This window comes from Habropoda laboriosa, unplaced genomic scaffold, assembly GCF_001263275.1.
Source record: "Habropoda laboriosa isolate 0110345459 unplaced genomic scaffold, ASM126327v1 scaffold22, whole genome shotgun sequence".
Taxonomy (NCBI): Eukaryota; Metazoa; Arthropoda; class Insecta; order Hymenoptera; family Apidae; genus Habropoda; species Habropoda laboriosa.
The window spans coordinates 6,503,504-6,515,273 of record NW_017100261.1 but is presented as its reverse complement, the minus strand read 5'-3'; the positions used below and the strand labels follow the sequence as shown (position 1 = coordinate 6,515,273).

Sequence of the window (11,770 nt, the reverse complement as noted above, 5' to 3'; positions counted from 1 at the left end):
GAAATTTATTGGAGGCCTACACAAGTTATTCTACGAAAAATAATTAAAGTTTACAACTTTATGGACATTTTTTTATCATCCCTTGGCCTTCCTAGGGTTAATAATACCCAACCACGAAGCATTTCTGATAAAAAAAAGAATGTGCCAGTTAACAAGTTAAATCAATTCTTTCGATGAAACTCGCTCAGAGGGTACAATCCAAGAAACCGTCGTAAAGCAGAATCGACAATAAACATGGCAATCATCGACGAGATCGTATTCATCCCTTTACGCTGGCAATATATATTCCAGCGCGCGTTTTGTCCGGATTTTTCTCAAACGTGAGACGCTATTCATTCATGGAAAGATGGGAGCAGGTTCCCGGACAAACGAAATGTACGATGGACGAGCTGAAATTCAACGGAGACCGTGCTCGCGCGCTGTAATAAAGCCATTAAGAATGGAATTCTACGAAGCCGCTCTTAAATTTGCAGAGCCGCGAAAGAGAGAAAAGGAGAGAAAGGGAGTTCTCCAGCAGCTCGTGCAGGTGCTTTCTGTTGTCCTCGTGGATTGTGAATTAAAGAACGACATTCTTTAATGAAAAGCACCCTCCCACTAGATTGATTCTGATTCCTTTCTGTTAACTTTTCATCATTCCATTGAATAGAATCTGTTTTCTTCCTGATTCGATAATTTTATTTGTAATACTTTGTACTTGATCTTGCTAGATCTCTTTCTCTTTTCTTTTTCCTGTATACTTTTGCACTGGTCTTTGCGTATTTCCTTGGTGCAATGCAATTTCCATTGAAATTTTTTCTCTTGGTTATTAGGCTTTGTTCTCTTCTCTTGATGGACCGTTCTTGGACTTCCTCTTGATGTATTCTACCTTTCTTTCACTCGTTTTCTTCCTTTTTCTTAGGGGCATGCTTCCTCTTTGCCGTTCTTTTCTTTTCGATGTCTCTTTCTTTCTCCCTATTCTCTTTCGATGCCCTTTTCTTAGCTTCCCTCTTCATATATTTTGCCTTTCTTTCGCCCCTTTTCTTTCTTAATGTCTTTCTACTTCTACCTTTCTTTTCTTTCCGGTAGCTTCCTCCTTTTATTTTCTTTCTTGCCGCTTGCACTTAGTCCTGCTCGCTTCTGATGGCAAAATTAAAATCTACTTCTTCAAATCTCTCCCCTAAGTTTTTACCCGAGATCTTTATTCCCCGCTGAAAATCTGCATTATATTGTAGAACACGGGGCTGACAAATTTTCTGCATTACTTCATAGTTGTTGTTTTTTTTTTTTTTTAAATAGTTTTATCAACTATGTGAAATGTATATTAACTTTCCTAGTATAAATATTGATTAAAACTTCACTTTTGGAAAATTGCTAATGGATCATTTTGCTCCAGCCTTTCTTTCAAGAATATTTCACTTTTATTTCAACTTAACTTGAGTATCTCATAAAAACTCTTCGAAAAATCTGTTACCCCAATTATAAATTAAATTCTAAGTTTCAATTAAACAACATTCTGAATGTTAGAAAGCTTACTAAATATCGTTCCTACTTTCTCATTTCATTTCCTTACTACATGCTTGTAAAATTGCATCTTAATAGGGTAGAAATCTAGAATAACTGAAATTATATTTTGAAAAAAACATCCTGGAACGCGTCTCTTAATAAATTTGTCCACTTGGAAATCGTTTAAATTAGCCAGTGTACGTCGTCGCGAGCGTCCTCCATGTGACAAGGGCGTGGAATCGAAAAAGGCGAGGGAGAGAGCAGCAGGTTCACGGACCTTCCGCGATTCAAGGAAGCGGCTGGAATTCGTGGCGCCGTTTGCTTCTCTTTTCGTCGCTGAAAAAGAGGGTCAACCGACTCGAACCGGGCTCGCCGAGCTACCTAGTTTGGCTCGTGAGAAACAATCATCGTCTCCCGGCCCGCTTCTAGTCTTTTCTCCTTCTTCAGTCGGGACCACCGAGCCGGCCAGACGACGAAGGACGATGGTCCTTGCTTTTTGCCATCCTCTCTTGTAATAACAACCGACTGGCAGCGGCCAGAAGGGGATTTAAACGTGTCTCGCGATCCCCTCGTGTTCGACGCCCCCTTCTTACTCTTCTTCTTCTTCTTCTTCTTCTTTTTCCTTCCCTCTCTTCTTCTTTCATTCCAGGTTCTTTCGATTCCGCGGTTTTCCAGTAAGATTTAATCGATCCACCTCTGTTTTAGGTGAATTCGCTCGACGATTTTGATAATCGTTCCTTGATCTTGTTCTCTTGCTCGTTTGTCCTTTCTTGTTTGAATTGGTAGTGTTGAGTGTATTTTGCTTCTTTCTTTTTTCTCTTTTTCTCTTTTGGTTTTGGAATGATGGAGGAACATGGAGCTTTGTACGAGGACGATACTTAAGTACATAGCGAGTTCTCAAGAGACTATTTTTGTTTGTATTTCGCTTCTTTTGTGATACTCTGTGCATTTTATTAGATATTTCTATCTAGAAATAATATAATTTCTATCTAGGAATGAAGATTTGTTGAGTGATTTGTACCATACCCACAGAACTATTAATTATTATTATTCATATGAGAAATTTCTTTTCATTCCACAAAAGAGGAATAAATCTCAATTTTCTCATTTTTCAATGTTTCTAATTTCAAAAATTTTTGTTAATATTTGTGATTGTTTACAATAACATAACGACAGAAAATGTTTATAGTTTTGTTCGTAAAGATTTTACACATTTTTATCTATTTATTCTTATAAAAACTCTACTTGACTGAATATTTCACCATTCCAATAGTTAACTTCAAAATAGTATTCAAATATTGCAATATCACAATAGAATATTAATAACGTGACACGTTGATATTCTAATGCTTCATATTTCATCGTGAATGTAAGTAAGAAAAAAAGAGAAACGAAAGTGAAAATCTACTTTTTCCCCTCTTGTTTCAGTCGTTTCTCGAAATACTCCAAGTAAGAAATTTTTGGAACAACAAACATCAATCGATCCAAACGACTGGCTCCATTTAGAATATCGAGTCTCGAAAATTCTCGGCCAGGATTTTTCTCTCTTTTGAACCACTGTGCGTGTCGCTACGTCATCACCGTGGCCATTTAACGCTTTGTCGATAATCGTGGGCGCCGTATGACCCATTAAACCGAAACGAAACGAGAGAAAAATAGCGCAGAATGGGAAAAATACACGCGTATAGTACGCAGAATCGATTGAAAGTAGTTACGTGATGGTTTCCGCCGAGTGCATTATACGATGTACCGGCATATTCATTAACGGGTGAGTTAACGATGCACGTTCCCGATTGTTTACGACGCCGTGGCACGGTTCTAACGAGGCTGACAATGAGGGCCCGCGCGTACGAATTGCATTTTTAAGCGTATCGCATTTATCACACGTTGCGTGACGCGATTATAATTTCTAATAAGCACCGAAAAGTCCTCTGCGCAGCAAATCCTTCGGAGGGTATCGCGCCATTTTATTCACGAGTCAATGAGAAACGCGATCGAATTTCAGATACGTTTCCACTTCGAATTTTCCGCTTTAAAAGTGAAAATGACCGAAATTATTAACCCTTTGAGGTGTTTCTTTTGTTATTCCACAAAGGGGGAGTAAAATGAAGAGAAATTTGACGGGGAGAGATTCTGCATGCGGCAGAAAGTTCAATTTTTTTCTAATTTTTTAATTTTCCGGAGTTTCTAATTTTTCTTAATTTTGTACTTTTCCTAATTTCCTAAATTTTCTTAATTTTGTAATTTCCTAATGTTTTCTAATTTTTTAATTTTCCTACTTTTCTAATTTTTCTAATTCCCATTTAATTTAATCTAATTTTATTACCATGTTTGCCACGGTGCAAAATGTAGCCAAAAGCCAACACGATGCATTTAAGGGTTAATTCTCTGTTTCGAGAAGACGTTTATCGAGCTCGTCATTTACAGAGAATTAAACGTGAAACCAGAAAGACGGACGTCGAATAATTTAATATGCAGAAGACAACGTTAATATTCAATTTCAAAGAGAACTTTAATTCGCTTTCTCATGAGATTTCTCATGAAGAAAAATTCCAAAATGAATCCTCCGATCAAAGATCTAATTTAAGCGAACCGACCCTAAGAATATAAACGTGTGTACCTACCTGTTTCTCGTTCAATCGTTAGCAATAATTACTAAGCTCGTTTCTGTAATTACACGACCAACGGTCGTCTAAATTGCAATACTACAGTAATATTGTACAACAAGGTGAAGAATTGTAAACGATTCGTGATTGAAACGATAATGGCCCTTTTAATGAACGAATGCTCACTCGACGTACTTCCGGGAGATGTTGTCTCGGTTTAAAATACACGAAAATGAAATTAAACGTAATCGTGAAAACTGGCGTAATTGCGTTACAGAATGGAGAGGAAAAAGAGAGAGAGAGAGAGAGAGAAAAATGGAAAGAGAAAGAAATATTCCCTATCGTTGTTCGGTATTATCGTTCCATTTAAAATATTCGAAGCACTTGCGACGAGTCACATAGCGATAAAAAATAGAACGCAAATAAGATTTCGTCTGTGCTACATTCATCGCGAGGTGCGACATTTCTGCGATAAACTCGTCGATGCGACATACACGAATTCACCATTTCTCGTTAATTGTCTTTGTCGCGACTGCTATTAACGACGATTAGTAATATTATGAAAAATATGGCATAATATGCCATATCAATATTTACCGTAACGAGTTTTACAAGGGTGAAAAAGTAGAACGAATAGTAATTTCGTTTTCTAGAACTCCGCCGTAACGGCGCTTAGATAGTTGAAACTGTTCAACAATCTAATTTTACAATTTCACGTTCATTCATATTTCAAATATCAGCGAGAAATATATGTATTCTGAACTGATAAGAGTGTAACATTTTTCCTGGAATCGCGAAGAAATTATTTATAGATCGTGTTCTAGTTGCAACTTTTATTTTTTTTTAGTAAATAATGCAAAATCACCATGGAAATTCGATTCGCGGTAATGGAAAATCGTTGTGGTATTATAAATTGGTGAAACGTTAGGTTGCTTGATTGAGGAAACATTAGATTGATATCGGTGTAAGCAGATCGCATATAAAGTGTTTCCTGCGATTGATATTAATTTCATAATTAAGATTCTGCCTTCTTTTACACGTTCTCGACCCATAAAAACGTAGCTGAGGTTACTATTTTCACATGAAATTCTTCGTGCGACACTTACTAGCCTAAAAAAAATACCCCGCTTCATTCTATTCAAAACAGTATCCGTTCGCGAGGCAATCTATCATTCACAAGTGTAAAAAAGCACCCTCGCTTTACACGCGTTTCCTTTAAACAGTTAAACAGGTACTAGGAACAAACTACTTTCATATAGTTTCACGGGTCGTTACTATTCAACCCTTAAGGAAGGAATTTATGTAATTTTAGTCGAATAAAAATAAAAATTCGTTGAATTTTCATTCGAATAACAGATTTTAATACAAATTATATCAATAATGATAGATTCAATTAAGTTCGTATAGCTCAACATGCCTATGCTCCCACAAGATTTCTAACGAGACGTTTGAGAAAAAGAGTGATTCTTAAATGAACTGAAAAAAGAAATCTATTCCTCCGTTTTATTCGAAAACTCCTACTAACGAATAAATCTAATTTATTCGATTTACACGTTACTCGAAACAACATTTCCCCAGCACAGTAGCGAACCAACAGATCCATAGAACCATAGATTCGAATTTTCGCTACAGGCAGCTAGAATTTTTAATCCAGCTGACAACGTCCCGTTAATATTCACATCTCGAGTTTATGCATTCATCCACGATTACAACACATCTCCTGGGTACACACGGCCCGCGTAGAATCCTAAAAGTAGCCAAGATGATCCATTTAATCCTGCCTCGTCCCTATCTTTCCGGAGCTGCACACAAACGAATCGTTCACGGCATTTACCTTGGCTCCCTCGAATTTTCCACGGTGCGGCGCGCACGCATTCGCATGCACGCTCGTCCCACATACATAAATACATATGCAGCCCGGTAATCCTGATCGTTTCTCACCTCTGGCGCTGAGGGCGATGAAGGTCTGCGCGTGCCTCCTGACCATCACCGGGTCCCAGGTACGCGGCACCGGCAGTCTGCTCAGGATGTGCATCAGGAAGTCACCGGGCGTTACGGCGGATAATTCCCATTTCAGCTTCGAGACGACCAGCTGTTCCCACCTCTGCAACAATCGTCAAGACACAACGCGTTTAGACGATAGTTTTTCATTCCTTCGGATCTGTCGGGTTGCTCGTTAAGTTCGTAGCGAGATTCAACCCTTTGCACTCCTTCGTCGAGTGACTCGACGCGTCGATTTTATTCACAGGTAATCCTGTGCCGAGTCACGCTCGAGATTTTTAAATTGCCAGTTTAAATGTGTATCGTATTTCGCAATATTTTTTTTGTACTTACACTCTGTCCAATTTAAGAATAACCTCGCCTCGCGCATGGGGACGTGCCTAAGGCAGGGCTAGAACGTCCAAACCCCCGCTTAACCGCCTACGTTTTTCTCCGTCTTACACTCTGTTACGCTCTCTGCGGGAACTGCGGGAAAATCGGTCCGAGAGCGAGGTTATTCTTAAATTGGACAGAGTATAGATAAGTATACGACCCTTCTTTGTAACAAAAAAGTGTCCTATGTTCCTATCGACCAATTGTCCTTTGGAGTACATTTTAAACAAGACACTTGAAACAATGCGAAGTTATTGGAAAGAAAATGAAAGAAAGAATTCAGAGTGCCAAGGGTTAAACCGCCGTATTTCTGTTTCTAATTGACATAGCGTTAAAAGTCAAACGGTAGTTTGCTCGACAGTTGAGGACGAATTCAACGCTCTACTGAAATGATTCGTAAGGTGAACAGAGGTGGATATAAGTCGAATTATATTTCTTGCAGTGGAGCGTGGAAAACGCCCACCGCGGAAAACGCCGTTCATTCGATCCTTTTTGTTATCCAACTCAGCAATGACCAACCGGTGGGTCACACCGTTCCGAACCTTTTGTTATCCACTCAGCAATGATCCATGGTGGGTCACGCCGTTCCGAATGTGTTCAAAATTTCGAAGTACGTAGACTCTTAGTTCGGTTGCTGTGCCTGCTCGTATGAGAACACACACCAGCTTGGCTAAAGTAAAACCGTCTGTTCTACAATACCCACGGAGTCTCCAACAGGGGGTTGGACGTGGGTGGCTGGTGGGTGTTCTGATGATGCACAGGAATAGATAAGGTGATCGTTCTCTATCCTATTGGAGATCACGTGGATAGCTTTTTACGTCTTGCACACATTGAATATGCACTATGTCGGAGTGTAATGCGGGGGAAGAGGAAGAGTTCAGGAATTATCCTGTATGCTGATGTCACGCCAGGCTACGTTATGTAAGTTGGGTGTTTTCGATCCTGTACAATGTTGTACAGTGTGCGAGGTATTCGGAACAGCTTCGTACAGATTGAAAGTATCATATTTTACGTGTTTCGTACAGATTTCTGATACGTTCTGCAAAGTGAGACATCTCGTGCACTAAAACATTGCGATATGCGTTGCACAGATTGCGGTGCCTGTTATATACAGGGTGAGGCGAAAGTACCTGACACATTTCGAGATAAATCTCGGAACTTGTTGGAAAAATTTATGGAAAATAGAGCGTACTTGTGTTATTACGAAGAAGAAAATAATTTAAGCGAGATTATTTGCCACGTTTAGTATTTCGAGAATTTAAAATTCGCATTTGAATTGTGAAATGTCACAAACCACTGAAAAATCATCGATAAATCCGAGAATAAGAGAAAAAATTGATAAGGTGAGATAAATTTAGCCTCTTCGATTACTACGAGCCTCTATGATACTTTTGCAATTGTAAAAATAATTAATGTAACCTCGAAAGGGTTAATGGAAGAACGTTCCAATGTGTGAAACTTTAATTTTGTCAAAATTGTCCGAGATTTTTCCTGTATTTCGTTAGATATATGAAATGTTGTTGCAGAAAATGTGAAAGATTAAAAGATGCACATATAAATGCATACTCCGTTCCCTTCGTTCCAACAGAAAACGATGAATTCAACTGTGAAGACCAGTTTCTCGCTGAAAAATATTCGTGAACGCTTCACCTTGTATATGAAGATATTTCACGCGGCACGTAATATTAGTATAAGAAATTCCCCGTGTTACGTGTTTAATGCGGTGAATATCCTTTAACATTACATGTTCAGTATGTTGGACATCGTCGATGTACCCTTCGTATCACGTGTTCAATATACTGGACATCCTTCACTTTCTGTGCTTAATACCGCTTCGTACTCTCACACGCTCGACGATTTACATATCGGACAATTCGCATGCGGAATATACCGTGAATGTTGAATACACCACAATACGATCCGTTATATGCAGACATAATTACGTTGTTTCTCTCGATAACAGACCGTTACAGCCGAATTTTCAACACGAAATTACCACTTGCTTGTGTTAACTGTAACAAGATGTGCATTATTTCTTTACAATTTCTCGAACATACTTAACGAAAGAAAGTTTTAAATCGTGTATATTACCAGGTTTCGGTGATTGTTTATGCGTGTATACAAATTTTTCTATGTCTTTAAGATGTATCATTTATTGCGAGAAATCTTCTCAATTAATTTAACAGAATATGGTGACAAAGATTTTTTCGAGTCAGCCTGAACTTACTTCTAATCATGAGTGGAACTTGTATTATTCATATTTAGACAGTAAGTGCCAAAAAATTCATGAAACTTTCATTTTAACAATTTTTCTTAATGCTACTGTAGCTTTTAAGAAACACACAGTGACTGAAAAACTGGGGGGGAAAAAGAATTCCCAGATATTTCTATTGATGTGTCCTACAAATTTACAAATTTATAAAAAACAAATCGGCCACGAAAGGGTTAATATACACTTTCAGAACGTTTCATTGAAACCAATATATTACTCCATATTATTCGTCCTTTACATTCGATACCCTTTTCCCTTAACCCTTTAACCTACAATAACGTGCCAGACTCGTGACAGAGATTCCGGTGAGGATGTGACAAAAATAGTTATATTAGTAAGAAAAATTAATTATAATCCTAACTTTTGTTTCAACTCGTAAGATTAAGGATTCCTAAATGAACTTAATCTGTGACAGATTAGCTTTGGTTACCTGATACAGTAACTAAAACAGTAAAATGGCTGACGCTTAGATGCACTGTCAGAAAAGAAATCATAGGTTAAGGGGTTAACTCTTTCATGGTTTTACAGACATCCACTAGAATACCGGAATAAAAGTTGATCAGAATTTAATATCCATCGAATACCATCTGCAGATAAAGAAGAAAATTTTCAAAAATGTTTCTAAAATTAACAAACTAAAAAGAAAATACATTCTGTCACGAAAGGGTTAACGTACACTGTGAAAAACCTATCAAAATATTCCTCCGGGTATTATTCGTCCCCGTATTAACCATGATCCCGCATTAAATATTCCACGTTATCCGCGGAAGGTCCATTTAAAGTTCGCGTGCACGCGGGTTATACACTCTCGTTTCCTTCCACGGCGTGTATCGCCGCCGGATCGTAGTAAGCGTGTGTACACGTACGCTCTCTGTTTCCTTTCCGTCTCGCGGATGCGCTGCTCGCTCGAGTACGTCGTAGTACCCTCGTTTTCTCTCGACCGTGAAATTACACGGCGGCTATACTACGTGGAGTACTACGCGTCCTTCGGCTTGATTAAAAGTCCATTGAATTCGGTGGGTATATGTACACGTTGCTGCTGCTACTTCAAGGCTCTGCAAGTCTCTCTCTTACGAAACGCTGTGACGTGACGGCGGCGCCGCGCCGCTGCCTTTCGTTCGTTCGCCAAATAAAGCGAGCTTAGCGTGGTCCTCCTTCGCTTCTAAACGAGACGTTATTAGCGACATCTTCCACGAGTTTTATTAGAAATATCGATATTTTCAATGGGAATTTATGGTTGGTTACTTGTTGCAGAAGATAGTTCAAGATTGTGAGGAATCTTGAAGATGTTTGTTAATGTTAATTGGTACAATTTTCGATTGGAGTGTTGTTTAATTGAAATGGGAGTTTCAGAGGACGAGTTCGTCTTGGTTTTTATTTGATCGAGAGATTTTAGGAAAATTAATGGAAGTTTTTGATGGGAAATTAGTTTATTAATTTTTATCTTGTATTCAATGTTTAATATGAAATTTGTAATGTTTACTTATGGGGCCATATATTAAGAGGTTATTCGGAAATTTTTATGTATTCAATGTTTCACATGAAATTTTTAATGTTTATTTATTTGCCCATGTATTAATTGTTTCCAGTATTTAATGGAAAATTTCTCGAGTCGAAGAAGTGAACGAAATAGAATGTTTTTTTTTTTTATACTGACTGAGAGAAATTTTTATATTTTCAGTCCATAAAAACGAGGATTTCCATATTCTCTATTTTCGTTATGGTCGATTCCTGCAATAAACAATAAGTGTTTAAAAAATTATTTAACACCTGATCGTTTTTATTGTGATACTTAAAAAAATGGAATCTAATACCTTGATCTAAATAATTTTCTTACAAGAACAGAAAAGACACCATAAGCACTTCCACGTAAATTATTCTCAAACACTAACTACCGATCCAAAATAAATCAAACCACAATTACAAAAGTGAGATAGAAATACAACTACTCGGATACTTTTCCTAATTTCTCAAACGCCGAATTAATTCACACGTGAAAAGGTAGATAATTTCTAAATCGTCCGCTTTCTAATAAACAAGGATGCGATCATTCAGAACGAAATTGTTACACGAAACCGTTGAATTGGGAATTTTAATGAAACGTCGATGTGTAAACTGTGACGAAAAGGTGAAATCGAGGAGGGGAAGTTTCTTTAATTATAAAAGATATTTCGATAAATCCAAGGATCTCTCTCTCTCTCTCTCTCTCTCTCACTCGCTCTCGTTTCTTTCTCACATTTTTTTTCTCTTTTTTTCACAAGGCTTATCTCGCCTTTCCTTCTCGCCTCACCTCCCCGATTGACCTCTCATCCTTGAGGGGGTGGAGCTTCACACTCGAGTGCGTACGTACACGCTCGTAACGCGACACGTAGTGCCGGTGAATGAAACAAAGACGACGGCCGCGCAGTGGTATAGGCGTGATTTTTACGCGGCCAGGAGTAGAGGAGAATCGAGCGGTTCGATAGGCTGCACAGACGACGCGGTGTATTGTACTCCTTGCAGGGAGAACGATTCGTGATAGATTATTACACCCGTTTCGAAATAACAGCTCGAACTTTTCTTCCACTGCAGCTGTCAGTAGAGTGTATCGATCATTGGTCGAACGTTGAAATGCTTCGCGTCAGAGGTGAATATTACGGTGGAAATAAATTTTCTTAACTTGAGAACGTACCATGTGGACCATTCAAAAGCCGAAATGACTAACTGCATCGAGTAGAATTTATTAAGTTTGTTCTATTTATGAAAAATTAAGCGCGCAAACGTGTGCTTTGATACTGAAATTGGAAGAATACCAAACAGTGGGGTTAATTATTTTGTGCTGAATGAATGAATAAAGGAATTTGAAATTTTTTGATAGCAGAGGGTTGTTAACTCTTCAAGCTTCAGACTATTTTACAGAATTTAGCAAAAACAGTAGTCGTATGTATTTTTATTTCTTACGAAGTTTTAATAACAAAGAAGGCATAGTTTTCGATTTTAAGTATTTGGTATAAAAATTGCACCGAGTGGCAAATATAAAACAAGCCCCAAATGTACA

At 38.2% G+C, this 11,770-nt stretch overlaps 1 protein-coding gene across 1 annotated transcript in view; it reads right to left on the bottom strand.

Annotated features, from left to right (window-relative positions):
- Positions 1-11,770, bottom strand: part of LOC108572730 (G1/S-specific cyclin-D2) — a 94,037-nt gene that overhangs the window by 4,109 nt on the left and 78,158 nt on the right. Inside the window, exon 3 of the mRNA XM_017935008.1 lies at positions 6,030-6,192. Coding sequence (XP_017790497.1) covers positions 6,030-6,192 — 163 coding nt within the window. The remainder of the gene's footprint in view (positions 1-6,029; positions 6,193-11,770) is intronic.